This window comes from Erpetoichthys calabaricus, chromosome 10, assembly GCF_900747795.2.
Source record: "Erpetoichthys calabaricus chromosome 10, fErpCal1.3, whole genome shotgun sequence".
Lineage (NCBI taxonomy): Eukaryota > Metazoa > Chordata > Cladistia > Polypteriformes > Polypteridae > Erpetoichthys > Erpetoichthys calabaricus.
The window spans coordinates 19,620,155-19,643,007 of record NC_041403.2 but is presented as its reverse complement, the minus strand read 5'-3'; the positions used below and the strand labels follow the sequence as shown (position 1 = coordinate 19,643,007).

Genomic DNA, 22,853 nt, shown 5'->3' with positions numbered 1-22,853 from the left:
GACTTATCCTATTACGCTGCCGGTCAAAATTCACGTCACATATTGCATGTCCACTGGGGAAAAATATAAAGTGGTCTCGTGAAGTACAACGTTTTCTTAAAAGTGAAAAGCGGAGCTTCACCACATGCTCGTGTCAGCGGGGGTGCAGCTTAAGCACAAGCAGACAGACACAGACAGGGCCTGTTTGATTTTACATTATTTTTTCCGAATACAAATAAATGGCAAAATATTCGTACAAAATAAATATTCGTAAAAAATCCACTATTTGCATTTATTCGGATTCGGCTCCACCCCTAATTTACAGAGTAAGGCAAAACATTAAATCTGGACCTAAACCAGATCCAAAATGTCACATAAAACTGAATAAGCTCACGTTCAAGTTCTTCACTTGCAAATACGTTAAGTTCACTGTTCTTAAAAAATTGTGTCTTTTGAACGAGTTCATGCACAACACTGGCAGCCACAATAAGGGTAAAGTGGGTTTAATGAAAGTTGCAACAGGAGCCCGACAGCTAGCTATGGGTTTAGGAAGTTCTGCATCGTGAATGTGGCAGAAGGATCTTCACTACATTAACCACAAGAGGGCACTGCAAGACTAGCTCTGTTATCCCACTAATGATGTTGTTTCTGCATTAAACATCATTTGAAAACCCAAAAACAACATCAGATAAAAGAATGTCAGTTCATTACGGGGATTATTCACATCCACACCTACTAACACTGAGGAGAAAATCAGAATAAACCAAACGCATCGGAAAATTAATTGACTAGAAGCCGGCCATTCAGCCCACAAAGCTCACCAATCCTGTCCAACTTTATTTCTACAAAATAACATCGAGTTACGTTTTAAATGTGTTTCCTTACTGTGCAAATGACAATAATCTTAGAAAATGAATTGAATTAAATGTCCTAAAGTCCTATTCTCCACTACACTACTTGAAAATGTATTATATGTGTCTGTGGTTCTCTGTGTGAAAAATGTACTCACATTTGTGAACAAATGCGCTCCCCTCTCATGTTCATACTGAACTAATTTTACTGTAATAGCTTGGATAAGTTGTACTTATTATTCCTTTCATAATTTTAAACACTTCAATCAGGTCTCCTCTAAATCTCTGTTGCCTGTGGCAAGCGGCTGGGGGTGGCACCCAGCCGGGATGCCCGGAAGGACCGGAGGAGGGATTGCGCCTCCACCAGACCACGAGGGGGCGACCGCTCTGGTGGCTTTGAGGACCACGGGAAATGAGCTTGGAAGCTCAACCCTATAAGGGCCCGTGGTCACCCCAATGCCTGGAGAGCCCTGGTCTTCAGCACTTCCGCCACACCCGGAAGTGCTGGGGGGAAGACGACCAGGGACACCCGGAGTGCTTCCCAGGTGTGCAGCCGGTACTTCCGCCACACTGGAGAGTGCCAGTGGAAGATTATCGGGAGGCACCTGGCGCACAGCTGGGTGATTATAAAAGGGGCCGCCTCCCTCCGTTCAGTGGCTTTAGTCGGGAATGGAGAAGGACGGAGCTCGGGAGGAGAGGAGGCGGCCTGAAGAGAGGAAGAGGTATTGTGAGGCCTGGACTTTGGGGGAGTTTTGGGGTTGTGTGTGTCACTTTTTATTTGTAAATAGAATGTACAATAAACGCGTGTTGGGTGAACCATCTGTGTCCGCCTGTCTGCGTCCGGGCTGAGCTCCACATGCCACAAATGGAAAAGGTTGATCTCTTTTAATCTTTCCTCTTAACTCATAGGGTCTTCATGCTGCACATCAAGACCTATAATGATTCTCTTAGGCTCCTCTGTCAGTGCTCTCTTCCTGTGCAGTACTTGGGCATGCGGAATCGAGGTTGGGAAAGAAAGGTTAGCTGACCTGGGCATTAACTTGTTTGTAGCCTGACCTAACTTTCAACATACAGCAACTGTCATGAGCACGCTTAGGCCCCACATTGTCCAGCTTTTCAAAACAGTGTAAATAACAGGACAGGCACCTAGCAGAGAATAAGGGAGACAATACTCTGTGGAGACCCAGTTTGAGCATCGGTCAAAGATGAGCCGTAAGAAGTTTAAATTGTTCTTATACAACAAACACTTTCTCTAGGTATTTGACTCTAATATGAAGGTGTGTGGTTTTGTATTCGGTAGGCACACTCCAATATAGTAAAAACAAAGAGGAAAATACACTCACTGGCCACTTTATTAGGCACATCTGTTCAACTGCTTGTTAATGCAAATATCTAATCAGCTAATCACTTGGCAGCAACTCCATGCATTTCGGCCAGTAGACCTCATCAAGACGACTTGCTGAAGTTCAAACCAAACATCAGAATGGTGAAGAAAGGTGTAAGTCAAGTGACTTTGAACGTGACATAGCTGTTGGTGCCCATTCCAGAAATGGCTGATCTACTGGGATTTTCACACACAACCATCTCTAGGGGTTTACAGAGAATGGTTAGAAAAGGGAAAATATCAGTGAGTGGCTGTTCTATGGGCGTAAGTGCCTTGTTGATGCCAGAGGTCAGAGGAGAGTGGCCATACTAGTCTGAGCTAATAGAAAGGCAACATGAACTCAAATAAGCGTTCGTTACAACTGAAGTGTGCAGAAGAGCAGCTCTGAACACACAACACGTCAAACCGTGAAGCAGGTGGGCTACAGCATCAGGAGACCACAGCGGGTGACACTCCTGTCAGATAAGAACAGGCGACTGAGGCTACAATTCACACAGCTCACCAAAATTGGACAACAGAAGATTGGAAAACCATCACCTGGTCTGATGAGTCTTGATTTCTGCTGCGACATTCGGATGGTAGGGTGAGAATTTGGCATCAACCACATGAAAGCAGGGATCCATCCTGCCTTGTATCAATGACTCAGTCTGATGCTGGTGGTGCTGTGATGGTGTCTGTGATATTTTCTTGGCACACTTTGGGCCCTTTAGTGCCAAATGAGCATTTTTTATATGTCACAGCCTACCTGAATATTGTTGCTGACCATGTCCATCCCTTTATGACCACCATCTTCTGATGGCTCCTCCCAGCAGGGTGACACGCAATTTTACAAAGCTCAGATCATCTCAAACATGACAATGAGTTCACTGGACTCAAATGGCCTCCACAGTCAGCAGATCTCAATCCAACAGAGCACCTTTGGGAGGTGGTGGATCAGGAGATTCACATCATGGATGTGCACCTGACAAATTTGCAGCAACTGCGGGATGCTATCATGTCTAAGTGGAGCAAAATTCCTGAGGAATGTTTCCAGCACCTTGTTGAATCTGTGCCATGAAGAAATTAGGGCAGTTCTGAAGGCAAAAGGGGGTCCAACCTCTATCATATTGTGCAGATCTATCTATCTATCTATCTATCTATCTATCTATCTATCTATCTATCTATCTATCTATCTATCTATCTATCTATCTATCTATCTATCTATCTATCTATCTATCATATAGTCCCTTTCCTATCTATCTATCTATCTATCTATCTATCTATCTATCTATCTATCTATCTATCTATCTATCTATCTATCTATCTATCTATTATATAGTCCCTTTCCTATCTATCTATCTATCTATCTATCTATCTATCTATCTATCTATCTATCTATCTATCTATCTATCTATCTATCATATAGTCCCTTTCCTATCTATCTATCTATCTATCTATCTATCTATCTATCTATCTATCTATCTATCTATCTATCTATCTATCTATCTATCTATCTATCTATCTATCTATCTATCTATCTATTATATAGTCCCTTTCCTATCTATCTATCTATCTATCTATCTATCTATCTATCTATCTATCTATCTATCTATCTATCTATCTATCTATCTATCTATTATATAGTCCCTTTCCTATCTATCTATCTATCTATCTATCTATCTATCTATCTATCTATCTATCTATCTATCTATCTATCTATTATATAGTCCCTTTCCTATCTATCTATCTATCTATCTATCTATTATATAGTCCCTTTCCTATCTATCTATCTATCTATCTATCTATCTATTCTATCTATCTATCTATCTATCTATCTATCTATCTATCTATCTATCTATCTATTATATAGTCCCTTTCCTATCTATCTATCTATCTATCTATCTATCTATCTATCTATCTATCTATCTATCTATCTATCTATCTATCTATCTATCTATCTATCTATCTATCTATCTATCTATCTATCTATCTATCTATCTATTATATAGTCCCTTTCCTATCTATTATATAATCCCTTTCCTATCTATCTATCAGTTATATAGTGCCTTTCATATCTATCTATCTATCACAATCCCAAGTTGTCTAATGATTAGAACGTGTGCAGTTACTTAAAGTTACAGAGCTTACTGTATATGTACCTACTCTATTAGCCTTTTCAACCCACCTGACAATGCACATTGTGTGCAGCCTTTTCTTCACTTCTCCTCAACCTTGTAGAATGAGAACTTTTATTTGCTTAGTGCCTTTTTTGCTATGGATTTTAAAATTAGTGCAACTTTTCACTTAGTTTTTATTTTTTTCTAGAGAAGGATTAAGAGTTATGGAGTTTATTCTTACCAGGAGGCAGGGGGAAGTACAGCCTGCAGTTTGGTCACACCGCCATCAACGGGAACAAGAAACTGGACGTTATTAAGGGCTACCGGCGAACTCATAGCCTCAGCGTTGTATTTGTAGTCTATTCGCAGGTCTGTGCTGCTCTCTTCACAGCGCCAACTTACTGCCAGATTCAGAGGCGTGGAGTGAATACCCTGTGCGGCAACCTAGGAGAACAATTGCATAGACACTCATACAAACCAATGGTCAGTAGTCCTGTTGTGATTAAAAAGTTGAATTATAATTGCCAAAGACAGAAATAGTGATTATAGATTGACAAACAGATAAGACAAACAGATTGACTTTCATGGGTGGGTTGGCCAACTGTATGCTACATTATGTAAAAATGTTCAGTGTGAAGCAAGCTCATTTTGTTGAGGTTTTAAAAGTGTGCTTAGAATGGCCCCTAAAGCAGATTTCAACTAATTTTCCCAAATCATACTTTAACTCTAAGCTATATAACAGTGCAAACCAAAGCTGTAGACAGTTAACCTATCAAAGATACTTCCAGGTGGGTGATATACAGTGGCATGGGTCCCCTTCACTTAAAATGTCTGTTACTGTGCCCGAAAGAGCAGATAGCGGTCCTGCTGATGGGTTAAGGACATTCTACAACCCTGTCCTGGACTACCTGTGCCAGCTCTGTAGGGTCCAGGTATGGCCTCATGCTACCAGTAGTGACACTGACTGTAGCCAAATACAAAACAAGTGAAGAAACAGATGAGGGGGGAAAAATGTCAGTGGCCTGCTCCTGTTAAAGCATTCCTGTTTTGGGGGTCGTCTCATTGTTGCCCCTCTTGTGCACCTCTTGTTAATTTCATGAACACCAAAGCAACTGAAACTGATTAACAAGCCCCTCTGCTACTTAACTGACCAGATCAATAGCCCAGAAGTTTCATTGAGTTGATGCTATACTCGGATTAAAAAGTGCTCCTTTCATTTTTTTGAGTATCCATCCATCCATTTTCCAACCCGCTGAATCCGAACACAGGGTCACGAGGGTCTGCTGGAGCCAATCCCAGCCAACACAGGGCACAATGCAGGAAACAATCCTGGGCAGGGTGCCAACCCACTGCAAGGCACACACAAACACCAAGCACACACTAGGGCCAATTTAGAATCGCCAATCCACCAAACCTGCATGTCTTTGGACTGTGGGAGGAAACCCACGCAGACACGGGGAGAACATGCAAACTCCACGCAGGGAGGACCCAGGAAGCGAACCCAGGTCTCCTAACTGCGAGGCAGCAACGCTACCAATGCGCCACCGTGCCACCCTGGAGGAAAACTGATATAGTAAATTACTGCAATTTTCCCACTACACTGCAATCAATTATTGGATTTGTTTTTCTCATTTTTAATGTCACATATACTGTAGGTATTGGAATCTGCATGCATTTTTATTGCTGCTTGAATAACAGGCACAGATGGTGTGTCTCTAACGTAAATTCGTATAGGCCAGATTAAATTAAACATTTGGGGTTACTTTGGTTTTATTACTGTTACAGCAAGGAAAGTGATTAATATGACTTCCAAGTAACTTCCAAGAAATATTCGGTTAAAAATAATTGATTGATAGATTAAGTGCCGTCAAGTTGTGTCCGATTCCTAGTGACCATATAGACTGACTGTCTCCAGAATGCCCTATCTTCTGTTTCGGTCTTTAGACTCCTCGATGGCTCGTTCATTGCTGTTAAGATCGAATCAATCCATCTTGCTGCTAGTCATCCTCTTCCTCTTTTTTCTTCAGCTTCTCCAAGCATTACAGATTGTTTTCTAGGGGATTAGGTGCTTGATGTGTCCAAACTACAATAACTTCAATCTGCATATTTGTACCGTGAGTGAAATTTCAGGATTGTTTTGATTAAGTATCCATTTATTCGTTTTTTATGGCTGTCCAGGATATTCTTAAAAGTCTTCACCAACAACCACTGTTCAAATGTTCCTATTCTGCTTCTTCAAAGTCCAGCTTTTACATCTGTAAAGTGTCATGAAAAATGCCATTGCCTGTACAATCCTGATCTTTGTTTTCATAGCCACATCTCTAGACTTGAGGATCATGGTGGCTCTTCCTAGAGCTAAGCTGAACAGAAAACATCTAACAAAACCAACGATTATTGAGAGTTAAAGCCTCAAGATTCAAGGACTTAAAAACATTTACACAAAGGGAAACATACCTGATATTTTAACATATCCACATTATAATATGTTGCTTGTGGTTTCTGCTCAGCAACTTTCTTCAAATGCATCATCAAGTTTGGCATATTAACCCAGAAATCTTTTGAATTCTCGCTGGACTGGGTTGTAGTGTCACTGGGGGAAACAGAAAAAATGAAATTTAGTCACAAATAATAAGAAATGAAATGACCAATAAAAGTCTTTATAATCTTCTGTAAAATTTCTTCACTAAAATGTACAGTACTATGCAAAAGTCTTAAGCAGGTGTGAAAAAATGCTGTAAACAAAGAATGCTTTCAGAAATATAAATAATGATTGTTTATTGTTATCAATTTACAAAATGCAAAGTGAGCGAACAAAAGAAAAATCTAAATCAAATCAATATTTGGTGTTACTACCTTTTGCCTTCAAACCAGCATCAATTCTTATAGGTCCACTTGCACAAAGTCAGGGATTTTGTAGGATTATAGTCAGGTGTCTGATCAACCAATTCTACCAAACAGGTGCTAATGATCATCAATGTCACACGTAGGTTGAAACACAGTAATTAACTGAAACAGAAACAGCTGTGTAGGAGGCTTAAAACTGGGTGAGGAACAGCCAAACTCTGCTACCAAGGTGAGGTTGTGGAAGACAGTTTCATGTCATGTCAAGATTGAGCACAGCAACAAGACACAAGGTAGTTCTACTGCATCAGCAAGGTCTCTCCCAGACAAAGATTTCAAAGCAGACTGGGGTTTCAAGATGTGCTGTTCAAGCTCTTTTGAAGAAGCACAAAGAAACGGGCAACGTTGAGGATCGTAGACGCAGTGGTCGGCCAAGGAAACTTAGTGCAGCAGATGAAAGACACATCAAGCTTATTACCCTTCGAAATTGGAAGATGTGCAGCAGTGCCATCAGCTCAGAACTGGCAGAAACCAGTGGGACCCAGGTACACCCATCTACTATAGTAGATGTCTGGCCAGAATTGGTCTTCATGGAAGAGTTGCAGCCAAAAAGCCATACCTCCAACATGGAAACAAGGCCAAGCGACTCAAGTATGCATGAAAACATAGGAACTGGAATGCAGAAAAATGGCAGCAGGTGCTCTAGACTCATGAGTCAAAATTTGAAATATTTGGCTGTAGGAGAAGGCAGTTTGTTCATCGAAGGGCTGGAGAGCGGTACAATAATGAGTGTCTGCAGGCAACAGTGAAGCATGGTGGAGGTTCCTTGAACGTTTGGGGCTGCATTTCTACAAATGGAGTTGGAGATTTGGTCAGGATTAATGGTGTTCTCAATGCTGAGAAATACAGGCAAATACTTATCCATCATGCAATACCATCAGGGAGGCGTTTGATTGGCCCCAAATTTATTCTGCAGCAGGACAACGACCCCAAACATACAGCCAAAGTCATTAAGAACTATCTTCAGCGTAAAAGAAGAACAAAAAGTCCTGGAAGTGATGGTATGGCCCCCACAGAGCCCTGATCTCAACATCATCGAGTGTGTCTGGGATTACATGAAGAGACAGAAGGATGTGAGGAAGCCTACATCCACAGAAGATCTGGGGTTAGTTCTCAAAGATGTTTGGAACAACCTACCAGCCGAGTTCCTTCAAAAACTGTGTGCAAGTGTACCTAGAAGAATTGATGCTGTTTTGAAGGCAAAGGGTGGTCACACCAAATATTGATTTGATTTAGATTTCTCTTTTGTTCATTCACTGCACTTTGTTGATTGATGAAAATAAACGATTAACACTTCCATTTTTGAAAGCATTCTTTGTTTACAGCATTTTTTCACACCTGCCTAAAACTTTTCCACAGTACTGTATGTACTATGGATGTAGTACACACTCAAGCTTTTTTTTTGTTTTATTGGCCTAGCAGGGGGTCTCCTGAATCAGATTATATTTTGTGAGAAGACAGTACTAGAATAAAAGTACAGAACATAAATATATTTGCCCAACTGGAAAGATGGTGGCAGGAGCAATGTGAATTTCCCCTTGGGATTAATAAAGTATCTATCTATCTATCTATCTATCATATAGTGCCTTTCATATCTATCTATCTATCTATCTATCTATCTATCTATCTATCTATCTATCTATCTATCTATCTATCTATCTATCTATCTATCTATCTATCTATCTATCTCATTAGAACTGCTTTGTTGTCCGTATTTCATCAAAAACACTCTTTGGCTGTCACTCCCCCTAAACACTGGATTCATCATCTCCAACCCTCACAGACTGTAATTCTCTCCTTTGGCAGTATCGGTTGTGCAGAGAGCCAGCGTGCTCCAGGCAGTGTTGATTTAGGGTAATGGTATTGTAAGTGTGTTAAATATTCAATTATCCTGAAGGCATTTAATATCCCTAGTGTGTCCCTATACATTTTGTAAATGTCCCTTTAGAGAGTTCTTTAATAAATGCAAGAAAGATTGAAAGGTACATTTGTAAAATCAGGCATACAAGGATTGATCAGCTCTCTGAAGCCGAGAACCAAGGAGGGAACAATTAAAAGAGCAAAAGATGGCCTGCATTCATACAAATTAACTTGTATTACAATCTCATCACTAAATTTAAATAAACTACCCTTATTTTTAAATTCACTTATCTTGTTAAAAATCTGGTGAGCACCAGGTATGGCAGAAAATGAAAGAGGCAACCTCAGAAGTGGCACCAGCGCACCCTAGAGCACACCTGACAGCATGTCCCTTCATATTTGTGTCTTTAAGGGAATCACACAGGAACAAAATTCACTCCCCACAGACAAAGCCACCCCCAAGCCTTATCCTGAGCTGCTTCTAGATAGAAAAAGGTTGAATGATGGACTAATGAGTAGTCAGTGAAAAGTGGAGGTGGACATTACCAGCAGAGAAGCTGTGGGTTGGGAAGGATGTGTTCCAGTCGGCTGTAGTTCGTTATGCTGAATGTAAGAACAGCTGGAGAAGGATTGTTGGCGAAGTGCCTGGTGATTCCAGCTGGGAACGACAGGACCATTTCTCCAGTAACCTTCACAACACACCTTAAAGAAGACAGGAACAATTAATGTTAAAAAGAAAATGACACAACTGACATCAGTAATAATCCAAAATGAGTGGTATTAAGGCATACATTTGTTTTTCTCTCAAAATGTAAATTAAATTAACACGGTGCAGACAGTCCCCTCATTCACACCTGGCACACTGCACACTTTTCTTCAATATCCCTTTTCTTTTTTGCTGACCTGCTTTCCATCGCTACTCACCAATCGACCTCAGACTTCTAAAGTGAAGCTCTAAATGAATATGGCAGGCTCCGTACTCAATCACACCATTGCCACATATCCGATGTTAAAGTGTTTACCTTCACCTGAACTTCTTATTCCCTAGCTTCAAATTTTTAATCAGATTCTGTATTCCATCACCGAGTCTCTTCCTCTTTCTCTGGTCTCTTGTACTTCTGTTTCTGTCACTTTCAGATTACTAGAAGTATATGTTTTGTGTTGCCTCCTTATCTTTATTCTGATTTGATTTGTGCCCCAACTTTCTCCGATGTTTTCCTGCTCTGCCTGTGCCCTCACTGCCTTTTATTGCTGTAATTAATACCTGTTTATATAATTAACTTCAAGATGTTCAAAATTTATTGTCATGTGCACAGTAAGGAAACATATTTCCCTGTACAATGAAATTCTTTCTTTGCTGTCCACACCAAATGCCAATGGTTAACAAACCAATGTATAAAGATAAACATAAATAATAAGTAGCATATAGATAATAAGTAACAGAGGCAGAATAAAGTATAAAAACAGAATAGAAATTTAAAGTGTAATGTGCAGGTAGGTGTCCATTATCCAACCTGCTATATCCTAACTACAGGGTCACGAGGGTCCACTGGAGCCAATCCCAGCCAACACAGGGCACAAGGCAGGAAACAAACACCAGGCAAGGCACCAGCCCACCGCAGAAGGAGTTAATCAAATCTAAAAAAAATTGAAAATTCCTGAATGGCCATGCCAGTCACTAAGTTGAAATCCAGTTCAGCAGGCCTTCCATATGTTGAGTAGAAAACGTAAGGGGACAAGCCCCCAAAACAAGCAGGAACTGAAGACTGGGGCGGACTGGCAATTAGGGCATTTGGGCAATGCCCAGTGGGCTGCGGACTCTGGTTTGGTCATGGGCTGGCTGTTTCATGAAATAAATTTTATGTACTAGTTACTGTTTGAGATTAAAATAAATTTTCTAAACTACTAAACATTATCTGTCTGGTACTGCGATTTATATAGTCCTATATAATATACCGTATTACGTCATCAAGTTGTTTTAAATGTCAGTACACAACGTTGTAGCGAAAAATTTGGTTAAAACTGCCTTTTGCCGATTAATGTTTTGATACCCTCTACATTTCAGTTAGCATATACATTATTGCAATTTATTTTATATCATATCTAGTATTCATATGCTTTGGTACTAATAATTAATTTAGATTATGTATTATGCATTTTATTGTCCTCTGGTCGTCAGTGTGTGCGATAATTAGTGGTTTTCAGCTGCGATTATTAGTATGATAGGAATTTTTCATATTAGGATGGAACATTTATCGTTATAGTATCGTTATAGATCGTTTATCGTCAAGTTAAAGGAACATTTCAATCATATGAGGTTTTCATTCTAACCTCGGTTATCATTTATTCCATTGTAAATGAGCAGTTTGATTATCGAGTAGAGTTCATATCATAAGCTCATAGCAAGTAGCGAGCTGTGTACCCATCACAAATTTTTAGAAAACTACAATGAACAATGGGCCGAGTGGGTCGACCTCGCCACCTCACTCGTTGAAGGATGCCCGGGCTGGTTTGGAGACCCAGTCCACTCCTGGCTGAAGATGGCTGCATTTGAGGCTTGGCAGAGCATCACCAGAGAAGACCCTCAGCACCTGGTGATGTGTTTGAATTGCAGCCTTCAAGCAGTCATGGCACACAAGTGCAACAAAGAACTAAATATGACAGCTTTAATAGACCTGCCATTGCTGTATCCCAAATATTATGGAGCTCTGAAATGGGGGGGACCGTATAGAAAAAGTGTTGTCATCTCTACATGGTGAGAAGGAAATGTATGCAAGTACCCTTTAAGTAAAGTCTGCAATGTGCACTTTAATCATAATGTCTGAATTGTTTGATTTGCAACTTTAAACTGGAGCACAGGGGGCATAAATCAAGGAAGGAGAAATGTGTCTTTGTCCCAAACATTATGGAGGGCACTGTATACACGGACTGGCCTTCAGTATGAGACTACTTGCCTTCCTTGTGTTCAGTGTTTAAGACTCGGCCTCCATCAAACTGCTTCCCTGTTCTGGATTAAACTGGTTAATAATATAAAAGGATGGATGGATGATCTGTATCTGTTATCTTAATGGTACCTGTTTATTACTAAATCACGTAGGTGTAAATGAAGCTGAAAAAATGCAAATTTGCTTACTCCTTGCGCTGCTAAACATACAGTACGAGGCAAAACAGGAGAAACAGAATGAAAAAGCAAACAAACTGAACCTTGTGGAGTAAAGGGTATGTCATGGTGAACTGTCCTGATTCATTTTTACCGAATATGCTGTTGGAAGATTTTGACATGGCAGAAAGAAAGTGACAGACCATTTAAATATGAAACAATTTTCCCTTAACTGATGGTTAAAGGAATGGTTTGGAAACTAAGAACACAGAAGGAATCAGTTAATATGAGCACCAATGAAATAAGATAAATGTGATGGATTCTTTTCAATTAGAACATTGGAACAATCTGGACGAGAACCAGCCATTCAACCCAACAAAGCTCGCAAGTCCTATCCACTTAATTTTTCCAAAGTAACATCAAGTCGAGTTATGAAAGTCCCTAAAGTCCTCTGGTCCACCACACTACTTGGTCACTTATTCCAGGTGTCTGTGGTTCTCTGTGTGAAGAAAAAATTCCTAATGTTTGTGCAACCTTCACAAGTTTCCAACTGTGTCCCCGTGTTCTTGATGAACTCATTTTAAAGTCACCTTCTTGATCCCTGAACTAATTTCCTTTATAATTTTAAACACTCCAGTCATAATCTCCTTTATCTTTAGGCTCAGCTCTTTGAATTTTTCCTCATAATTCATCCCCTGTAGCCCCTGAATCAGCCTAGTCGCTCTTCTCTGGACCTTTTCTAGCGCTGCTATGTCCTTTTTGTAGCCTGGAGACCAAAACTGCACCCAGCACTCCAGATGAGGCCTCACCAGTGTGTTATAACGCTTGAGCAGAACCTCCCAACTTCAAGAAAGCTGTTAAATAGCAGAGTGCACACTTTTGTCTCTAGTGTGGCCCTCATCTGTGATGGTGTCCTGCATTTTTTTTTCTAATGACTCCATAGTTAAGTCCCACTGCTATTTATAAATGCTCCTTTCATTCCATCTTGAAACATTCTTGAAAATGTAATTACAGTGATCCCTCGCTGTATCGCGCTTCGCCTTTCGCGGCTTCACTCTATCGCGGATTTTATATGTAAGCATATTTAAATATATATCGCAGATTTTTTGCTGGTTCGCGGATTTTTGCGGACAATGGGTCTTTTAATTTCTGGTACATGCTTCCTCAGTTGGTTTGCCCAGTTGATTTCATACAAGGGACGCTATTGGCAGATGGCTGAGAAGCTACCCAACTTACTTTTCTCTGTCTCTTGCGCTGACTTTCTCTGATCCTGATGTAGGGGGATTGAGCAGGGGGGCTGTTCGCACACCTAGACGATACGGACGCTCGTCTAAAAATGCTGAAAGATTATCTTCACGTTGCTATCTTTTGTGCAGCTGCTTCCTGAAGCGACATGCTGCACGGTGCTTCGCATACTTAAAAGCTCAAAGGGCACGTATTGATTTTCGATTGTTTGTTTTTCTCTCTCTCTCTCTCTCTCTCTCTCTCTTTGTCTGCTCCTGACGGAGGGGGTGTGAGCTGCCCCCTTCAACAGCTTTGTGCCGCGGTGCTTCACATACTTAAAAGCCAAACAACCCTATTGATTGGTTTGCTTTTCTCTCTCCTGACACGCACTCCTTTGAAGAGGAAGATATGTTTGCATTCTTTTAATTGTGAGACAGAACTGTCATCTCTGTCTTGTCATGGAGCACAGTTTAAACTTTTGAAAAAGAGACAAATGTTTGTTTGCAGTGTTTGAATAACGTTCCTGTCTCTCTACAACCTCCTGTGTTTCTGCGCAAATCTGTGACCCAAGCATGACAATATAAAAATAACCATATAAACATATGGTTTCTACTTCGCGGATTTTCTTATTTCGCGGGTGGCTCTGGAACGCAACCCCCGCGATGGAGGAGGGATTACTGTACCGTATATACTCGCGTACAAGTCGGGTCTTGAAACCTGAAAAATCGATCATAAAATCAGATCCCGACTTATACGCAGTTCAAAAATTTTGACACTTCATTTTTTTTTTTTTTTTTTACGTCTTCTTGCCTCCTCCAATCTCGCACCAGTTTCTCAGACACATCGAATTTTGTTAAGGCAGTGCAGTTACCAATTCCTTTCACCACTTCAACAACTTTTAATTTCAAAACCAGCTTCATATTTTCTTGCGATCGAACGCTCTATCTTAGATAAGGGATGCTCTTACGATTAAGGTTTATGAGGGTGTGAGATACAAAAAACACAAATCAGTGCAAACGTCACTTCGAATAGTTCGGGTATTACCGTGTGGTCACGTAGGCACAATACATAGCAATAAAAAGGCCGTGTGCTCCATGTTTCCTCTCTCAGGTGGGCGTTAGCGTATCATAATCTCTTAGACCAATAGTTTCCGCATTCAACTTATACAACTGACATTATAAAATACCGGTAATTATACGATAAAATCAAGCCCCGACTTATCTGCAGGAGAATTTAAACGCGAGTATATCCGGTAAACTGAGGACAGGGAATATGCTGTAACTTAAATCTGATTGTGAGGTAATCTATCTTTCTTGCCACTTTGGGATTATCCAGCGGATATGGATAAGAGTTTGTTATCAATGAAATGAAGAACATGCGGTGAAGAATTATAACACCGTAGCATCAGGGGGCTGGCCATTTCAACAGAAAGCGTAAAACAGTAAATCTGATAGTCACACATTGGACAGGGCATTCAGCGGGTAACAGGTAGGCCACAGATTGAGCTTACTTACTTAATGTTTTTATGTAAAATTGAGACATAAACAATCAAATCATTTATTTTGGTTTTAGTCCATGACTTAACAGAAATAAACATACAAATCACACCTTCACTGCAAAATTTCTACATTCCTGCATTGTCAGCACTGGCACCTAAAATGGCAATCTTGTGTTTTAGGTTGCGTTTTATATACTAGGCCACACTTTCTACCATCTTTATACTTTATCCACTCCACGTCACGTTACAGTTATTGTAATAAACAACTACCGTATATACTCATGTATATTGAAACCCGAAAAATTGATCATAAAATCAGACCCCAACTTATACGCCCGTTCAAAAACACGACACTTAATTTATTTTTTACGTCTTCTTGCCTCCTCCAATCTCGCACCAGTTTCTCAGACGTACCGAATTTTGTTGCAGCAGCACAGTTACCAATTTCTTTTGCTACTTCAATGATGTTTAATTTAAAACCAGCTTCATATTTTCTTGTGATCGAACGCTCCATCGTAGATAAGGGATGCTCTTACGATAAAAGTGTATGAGGGTGTGAGATACAAAAAACACAAATCAGTGCAAACGTTGCTTCGGAATAGTTTGGGTGTTACCGTGTGGTCACGTAGGCACAATAAATAGAGAGACAGAGAGAGGTTAGGAGCGCACGCTGATATAGCGCATTGCCGCACCCACATAGACAATAAAAGGCCGTGTGCTCCGTGTTTCCTCTCTAAGGTGGGCGTTAGCGTATCGTAATCCCTTGGAACAACAGCGTGAGTTTTCCGCATTCGACTTATACGACTTGTCAGAGATGGCTGGGGTGGCGACCCAGCCGGGACGCCCAGGAGGACCGGAGGAGGGCTTGCGCCTCCTCCAGACCATGAGGGGGCGACCGCCCTGGTTATGTTGGGGACCACGGGTGCAGGGCTTGGAAGCCCAACCCTGTAGGGGCCCGTGGTCACCGCCAGGGGGCACCCCAATGCCTTGGGGACCCTGGACCCCAGCGCTTCCACCATACCCGGAAGTTCTGGGGGGGAAGAAAAGAGGGGACACCCAGAGTGCTTCTGGGGTACGCAGCTGGCACTTCTGCCACACTGGGGAGTGCCGGTGGAAGATTGTCGGGGAGCAGCTGGAGCACATCCGGGTGCGTATAAAAGGGGCTGCCTCCCTTCAGACAGAGACAAGAGTCGGGTGGAAGTAGGACGATGTCAGAGCAGGACAAGGAGGCAGCCTGAAGAGAAAGGCATTGTGTTGTGTGGCCAGGACTTTGGGGACTATGGGGTTTGTGAGCACTGTATGTAATGGAAAATAAACGTGTGTTGGTGACATGAACGTGTCTGCCTGTTTGTGTCTGGGCCAACCTCCACAGACTGACATTATAAAATACCAGAAATTATACGGGAGAACTTATCTGCGAGTATATATGGTATCTTCATATTTTGTCAGTGTCAGTACTGGGAATTGAAGTGGTGGGAGATTAAACATTCAGCCTTGTGCTTTTGGGCCACACGAGTTGTATATCTAAGCTTAAAAAGTGGTGCAGTTGAACAGGCCGCAGCACCACATTCTGCTCTCTCGCCATTACTTCAATCCATTCAGGAGCCCAGAGGTCTCAGAACAGTGGTACTTACTTGCTGGGGTCTGCTCCCTTAAAGTAGGCATTGACTGTTTCTGTGAAAGCAGCCGCCACTGGAAGAGTGTCTTGTGCTCCCATGGTTAGTGGGCTGGGTCCCCGGGAAGAACCTGAAAACAGACAACGGGGTGGGGGGGGGTCGGGGAATTAGTGAACAGCACTGTGACAAATCCCGGCAAAAACAAACATCCAAATACACATTTCCCTTTTCAATAATCATTTGACTTTTCATTTTGCTCATAAAGGCATCCACCAAAAAAATGAATAAATGTATACGGCATACTGACAAACATGCCTTGTAGGGGACAGGTATTGTTATGCAAGACCACTTTACTCCGAATGTGGGTAGTTTCCTCATCCAGTGATTACATCTACTAGTATTTAATTACATCCTTCCCTTCTCCTCATGCAAATCACCATTAAGTTCGCAGGATGCCTTCTGAGCAAAATGAAAGGCACAGATGTTAGTACAGTTAATAGCACATGAAAATCCTCTCGTGTGAAAGGCCTCAATCACACAGTTACAATCAAGCATTTCAGAAAAATGCACTGCAAAGGTGGTCCTGCAAGAAATGGCATGTCATGTCCTGCTTTTGATTTGTGCCTCTGTAATCCCAAATCTATCCTGCCATGATTACAGACCGTTTCTTTTTCCCTGACCAGGTAATGGCTGATAGATTACATGGCATGTTCAGGGTAGCACAGTAAGTCTGGACACGACTGATTAAATTTTGGTTAGATTCAATGAAGATTTACGTGAAAGTTCAAGGAAATCTCAAGCGGGGCTCAGTAGCAAATGATGTTAACATCTGCTTACTGTACATCTGAGACCATATCGGCCCGGCTCAATTACGTCATTACGTCAACAATTCGCCAACAGGCTCAGCCTTATAACACACCATAGGGAAGGACACAAACATCGACCAAACTGAAAAACATAACCTAACAACACTACCTGAACATCTCCCAGTCTTGAAAAGCCACAGGAGGACCACATCAGTTATCAGTTCACTGACTCTCTCAGCCAGGCCATGCAAGGAGCGTCTTCACTGTCCAGTCTAGTCATTCCAATGTGGGACAGGCATAGTGCCATCTGCATAGGCCACCGACTGCCATAGTGATGTCTTCATCTGAGCAGTTCACATGCAGCCTTAGGAATGCTCAAGCACCAGATGACTCCACCGACTGCACACCTCATCGCCAATCTTAGTAATGCTAGCTCGCCAACCTCACGTTTGAACCTATTTGAGAAATGTCAGTGTGGCTTCTGCTCTGGTCACGGCACAGAAACTACTCTAACTCATACCGTAAATAATATTGTCATCTCCCATAAATGCAGGGAATGCCACCATCATTCTTCTTTTTGACTAAATTGCAACTTAAGTATTAATCACAGCATTCTTCTACACAGGTCTGAGGAATCAGGCACTGTTCTTAGTAGTCAGTACTTCACGCTCTTTGAATGGCTTCCATGACAGGCACAAGTCTGGTGACAGTAATCTAATTCTTGTCTCCATTCGGTGGCTTGGGGCTGGGACCAATTTTGTGATATGCCTAAAAGGAGAAGAAGGGTGGCCAGTGGACCCAAGTCATCACAGTTGTGATTTTTCCTGTTATAATCGACCGTGAACGCCTATTTTCTTAAATGAAGTTTTTGTTTTCCTCCCCACCGCCATCAACTACACATTATTGAGTTAATAGATTTTAAATTGCCAAGATGCTTTTGAAATTGAGTTTCAGTTTTGTTTTAAGTGTCTGAATGCGGTACCATTTAATAAAATATTGCTGTTATTTTATAGCTGCAAAGTGCTTTGAGCCTGCTGTCACTGAAGAGCACTATAGTTAGATATACTGAATTGAATATATGCAGTGCCCTCCATAATGCTGGGGACAAAGACACATTTTGTTTTATTTGCCCCCGTGCTCCAAAGATTAAAATTACAAATCAAACACTTCAGATGTGATTAAAGTGTACAATGCAGACTTTCATTTAAGGGTCTTTGCATATATTTCGGTCACACCATGTAGAAAGGAGAACACTTTTAATACATTGACACCCTACCCATTTTAGGGCGCCATAACGTTTGGGACACAGCAATGGCAGGTCCATTAAAGCCGTCATATTTACGACTTTGTCGCATATCCCTTGCATGCAATGACTGCATGACGTCAAAGATTCAAAGATATCACCAGGTTCTGAGGATCTTCTCTGGTGATGCTCTGCCACACTTTGAATGCAGCCATCTTCAGCTCCTGCTTGTTTTGGGGGCTTGTCCCCTTATGTTTTCTCTTCAACATATGGAAGGCCTGCTCAACTGGATTTCAACTGGGTAACTGGCATGGCCATTCAAGAATTTTCCATTTTTTAGGTTTGACAAACTCCTTTGTTTCCGCAGCAGTGTGTTTGTGTTATTTTGTGTAGGATGAAGGGCCATCCAATGAGTTTGGAGGTATTCAGTGGAACCTGAGCAGATCAGATGTTTCTGCACAGCTCAGAATTCATTCGGCGACTGCTATCAGCAGTTCCATCATCAATGAAGAGAAGTGTGTCAGGACTTGTGGCAGCCATACATGTCCAAGCCATAACACCCCCAACACCACCAAGATGAGGTGGTCTGCTTTGGATCTTGGGCAGTTCCTTTCTCTCTCCACACTTTGCTCTTGCCATCACTCTGATCAAGTTCATCTTTGTCTTGTCTGTCCCAGAATTCTGCAGGCTCTGTGAAATCCTTCATCACAAACTGTAATCTGGCTGTCCTGTTTTTGTGTCATACTAGTGGCTTTCATCTTGCAGTGTGGCCTCTGTGTTTCTGTTCATGAAGTCTTCTGCTGATCGTCGTTTATGACACACACACACAGCGGCCCCCTAAAGACTGTGTCTGATCTGTCGCACAGACATTTGGGGCTTTTTCTTTACCATAGTGAGGATTCTTCTGTCCTCAGCAGTGGAGGTCTTCCTTGGCCTAACAGTCCTTTTGTGATTACTGAGCTCACCAGTGCGTTCTTTCTTCTTGAAATTCCAGACAGTTGATTTAAGTCATCCTAAGGTTCCCCCCGATGTCTGTAATGGTTTTGTGCTTTCTAAATTCTCCTTTCTCCACCTTACAATTGTTATAAAATTAAGGGAGTTTAATAAGTTGCAGGATCCATAAAATCTTGTTTGGAATTAACTATTGTGATGCTACACTTCAAACTGAGGCAGTGTAACTAACATTTTTGACTTCAGTTCTTATATCACTTCACTGGCTTCCAGTTAAGTTTAGAACTGATTTTTAAATGTTCCTTTTCACCTATAAAGCTGTGGATGGTACAGCCACCCCACCACCTTATAAAAATTAGTAAGGTTGTCATTCTAGGTATAGATTGTGATCTCAAGTTGCAGGCTTCAGTAAAATTTGATTTCCTCTTAAGCCATAGGGGGGCGGGCCTGTTGTATGAAAGAGCTGACAACCAAGGAGTGCTCACCTAGGAATACAATGCATATACAGTAATCCCTCGCTATATCGCGCTTCGACTTTCGCGGCTTCACTCTATCGTGGATTTTATATGTAAGCATATCTAAATATATAACGCAGATTTTTCGCTGCTTCGCGGGATTCTGAGGACAATGGGTCTTTTTACTTCTGGTACATGCTTCCTCAGTTGGTTTGCTCACTTGATTTCATACAAGGGATGCTATTGGCGGATGGCTGAGAAGCTACCCAATCAGAGCACGCAGTTAAGTTCCTGTGTGCTGATTGGCTCAGCGACGGAGCACAGAATTCAATTCCGCTGCGTTAACCAGGAAGTCTCGTCTCGCTCATTCAGCATCAACGTACTCCTGCTACTGCTTCAGGGGCCGTGCCCAATCACCAACGAAAGATGCTAACGATTGCCGAAAAGGTAAAAGTTTTGGATATGCTGAAGGAAGGGAACAGCTACACCACTGCAGGACGCCATTACAGAATCAATGAGTCCACGATTCTTTTTTATTTAAAAAGGAGGAAAAGACTATAAGATCTATGGCCGCAGTGTCCTTTAACCAGGGCGCAAAACGAATTATAAGTGGATGTAATAAGGCGGTAGTCTGGATGGAATCTGCTTTAGGGATCTGGATTGAAGACTGCCAGAAGAAGAACAACGGCGGTGCTACACAGTCGCCTGGAGAGGCTCCTTTAGAAGAGCTGTAACGCTCTCCTTTGTTGTGCAGTAAAATTAAACTCATCGTTATCGGACAAGTCGTTGTGTCATTGTTGGTGAGTAACATAATTAATTTTCTACGTACAGTACTTATTACATGTACATAGTTTAGTATCATTGTACACACATTTTATAGTATACAATTTTTCTTGCATTGTACGTATTTATTGCTGGTGGCTTGCCTGTCGTAATGGCTGTAACATATGTGATATCGGAGACGCTCGATATCTTTAAAATAATATTTAGGTTTTACTGTATATAAACAGTGTGTTTACATACATAATTTCAATGAATCTTACCTAATATCTAAGAGAATACAAAGGGTTTATGCTGTATAATTATGCGGGAAATGTTTATAAGAGTGTGGGTGAGTTTATAAGGGTTTAAAATATATAAAAATAACCATATAAACATATGGTTTTTACTTCGCGGATTTTCACCTTTCGCGGGGGGTTCTGGAACGCAACCCCCGCGATCGAGGAGGGATCACTGTAATGCAGTGATTGGAATAAGGATTGAGAGTATTTTGGACCTCGCAAACAGAAGAGGGGTTCATCTGTCTATTGTCTTGTGTCATTTGTACCACAACAGAATGGAAAAAAGAGAATAAAAAGAAGGGGGGCGCTTTATTGTGACTGTACTTGCTGTACCTGTAAATGTAGAGCACGGGCTCTGTGGGGCAGCACATTACTGGCTGTCAGAAGAAGAGGCAAACTCACGATAGTTTGGGAATGTGAAACTGTGCTGGAAAGACATCATGTAGTCGTGGAGTTTGTCATTTCCTGCGATTTCTAGTTGTGAATGATCAGCAACTGCAGTTGTCACATTTGACATCCCTTCCTACTAGAAGTCCAGTAAGGTAGTGGTTAGCAGCCACTCAAAAGCAGCAAACCCCTGTAGAAATTCTGGAATGTTTCAGCTTCAGTTGGATTTCTTTTTGTTAGAGGAAGAAGGATGGTTCCTCTCCTCAGAAAATATTTGCGACAGTTAGTCTTTTTTACTTTTAGCTATTGCCACACATGGGCATCTATGGATCACCAATTTGGCTCAGACCAGGTATGCAGTACCACTCTGGGACTACAGGTGGTGCTGCTGCTCACAGTCTTATCTCTTCCCTCCGTAGCTCTAAGATGACGCCCAATGAGCAGGAATGACTGTGCCCTCTTTGCTCTGTATGATCTGTCGCACAGGAGTTTGAGGATTCTTCTGTCCTCAGCAGTGGAGGTCTTCCTTGGCCTAACAGTCCTTTTGCGATTACTGAGCTCACCAGTGCGTTCTTTCTTCTTGAAATTCCAGACAGTTGATTTAATCATCCTAAGGTTTCCCCTGATGTCTGTAATGGTTTTATTCTTGCATTTCAGTCTCATAATGGCTTCTTTGACTTTCATTGGCACAGCTCTTGTCCTCATTTTGAACAATGGCAAGTACAGACTCCAAAGGGTAGAAGCAAGCCGAAGTATCTTATGAAGCCATGAAACCCTCGTGAGGAATCACAAACACCACAGACATCAATTGTCTCAAACATTATGGTGCCCTGAAATGGGGAGACCATGCAGAGAGAGTGTTGTCATCTCTACACGGGGTGACTGAGATGTATGCAAATCCCCTTAAATGAAAGTCGTCAATGTGCACTTTAATCGCATCTAAAGGGTCTGATTTGTAATTTAAACTGTGGAGCTGAGGGATAAATCAAGGAAAAGCAGTATGTTGCCAATGGAGTATGTTATTTTCAAACATAGTATTTCATTTCATTTTTATACTTATAACACTCTATTGTACTTATTATTTAAACAAAGGTACGCTTCCTCACTGGCATCATTAACTTTTATTAAAATAGAGCAGGGGATGAGTGGTAATTTTTTTGTCTTTAAATTTACAAAGAGAAATTTATTTAGTGGGTGATAAATCTTTAACGAGAAAAAAGAAAAACCTGAAAACCTGTAACTCAGAAGCTTAATCTACTGTATGCATGATGTAGCCTTTACCTTGATATGGATTTCGTTTTTAGTCCTCATAATTTTGCGCTTTCTAAATTCTCCTTTCTCCACCTTAGAAATGATATAAAATTAAGGGAGTTGATTAAGCGGCAGGATCCATAAAATCTTGTTTGGAATTAACTATTGTGATGCTACTCTTCAAACAAAG

General features: G+C 41.4%; 1 protein-coding gene across 1 annotated transcript in view; it reads right to left on the bottom strand.

Moving 5' to 3' along the window:
* Window positions 1–22,853, bottom strand: part of sgip1a (SH3GL interacting endocytic adaptor 1a) — a 337,919-nt gene that overhangs the window by 28,765 nt on the left and 286,301 nt on the right. The window contains exons 17-20 of the mRNA XM_051932771.1: window positions 16,528–16,639; window positions 9,618–9,773; window positions 6,765–6,900; window positions 4,552–4,754 (exon numbers count right to left, since the gene is read on the bottom strand). Coding sequence (XP_051788731.1) covers window positions 4,552–4,754; window positions 6,765–6,900; window positions 9,618–9,773; window positions 16,528–16,639 — 607 coding nt within the window. The remainder of the gene's footprint in view (window positions 1–4,551; window positions 4,755–6,764; window positions 6,901–9,617; window positions 9,774–16,527; window positions 16,640–22,853) is intronic.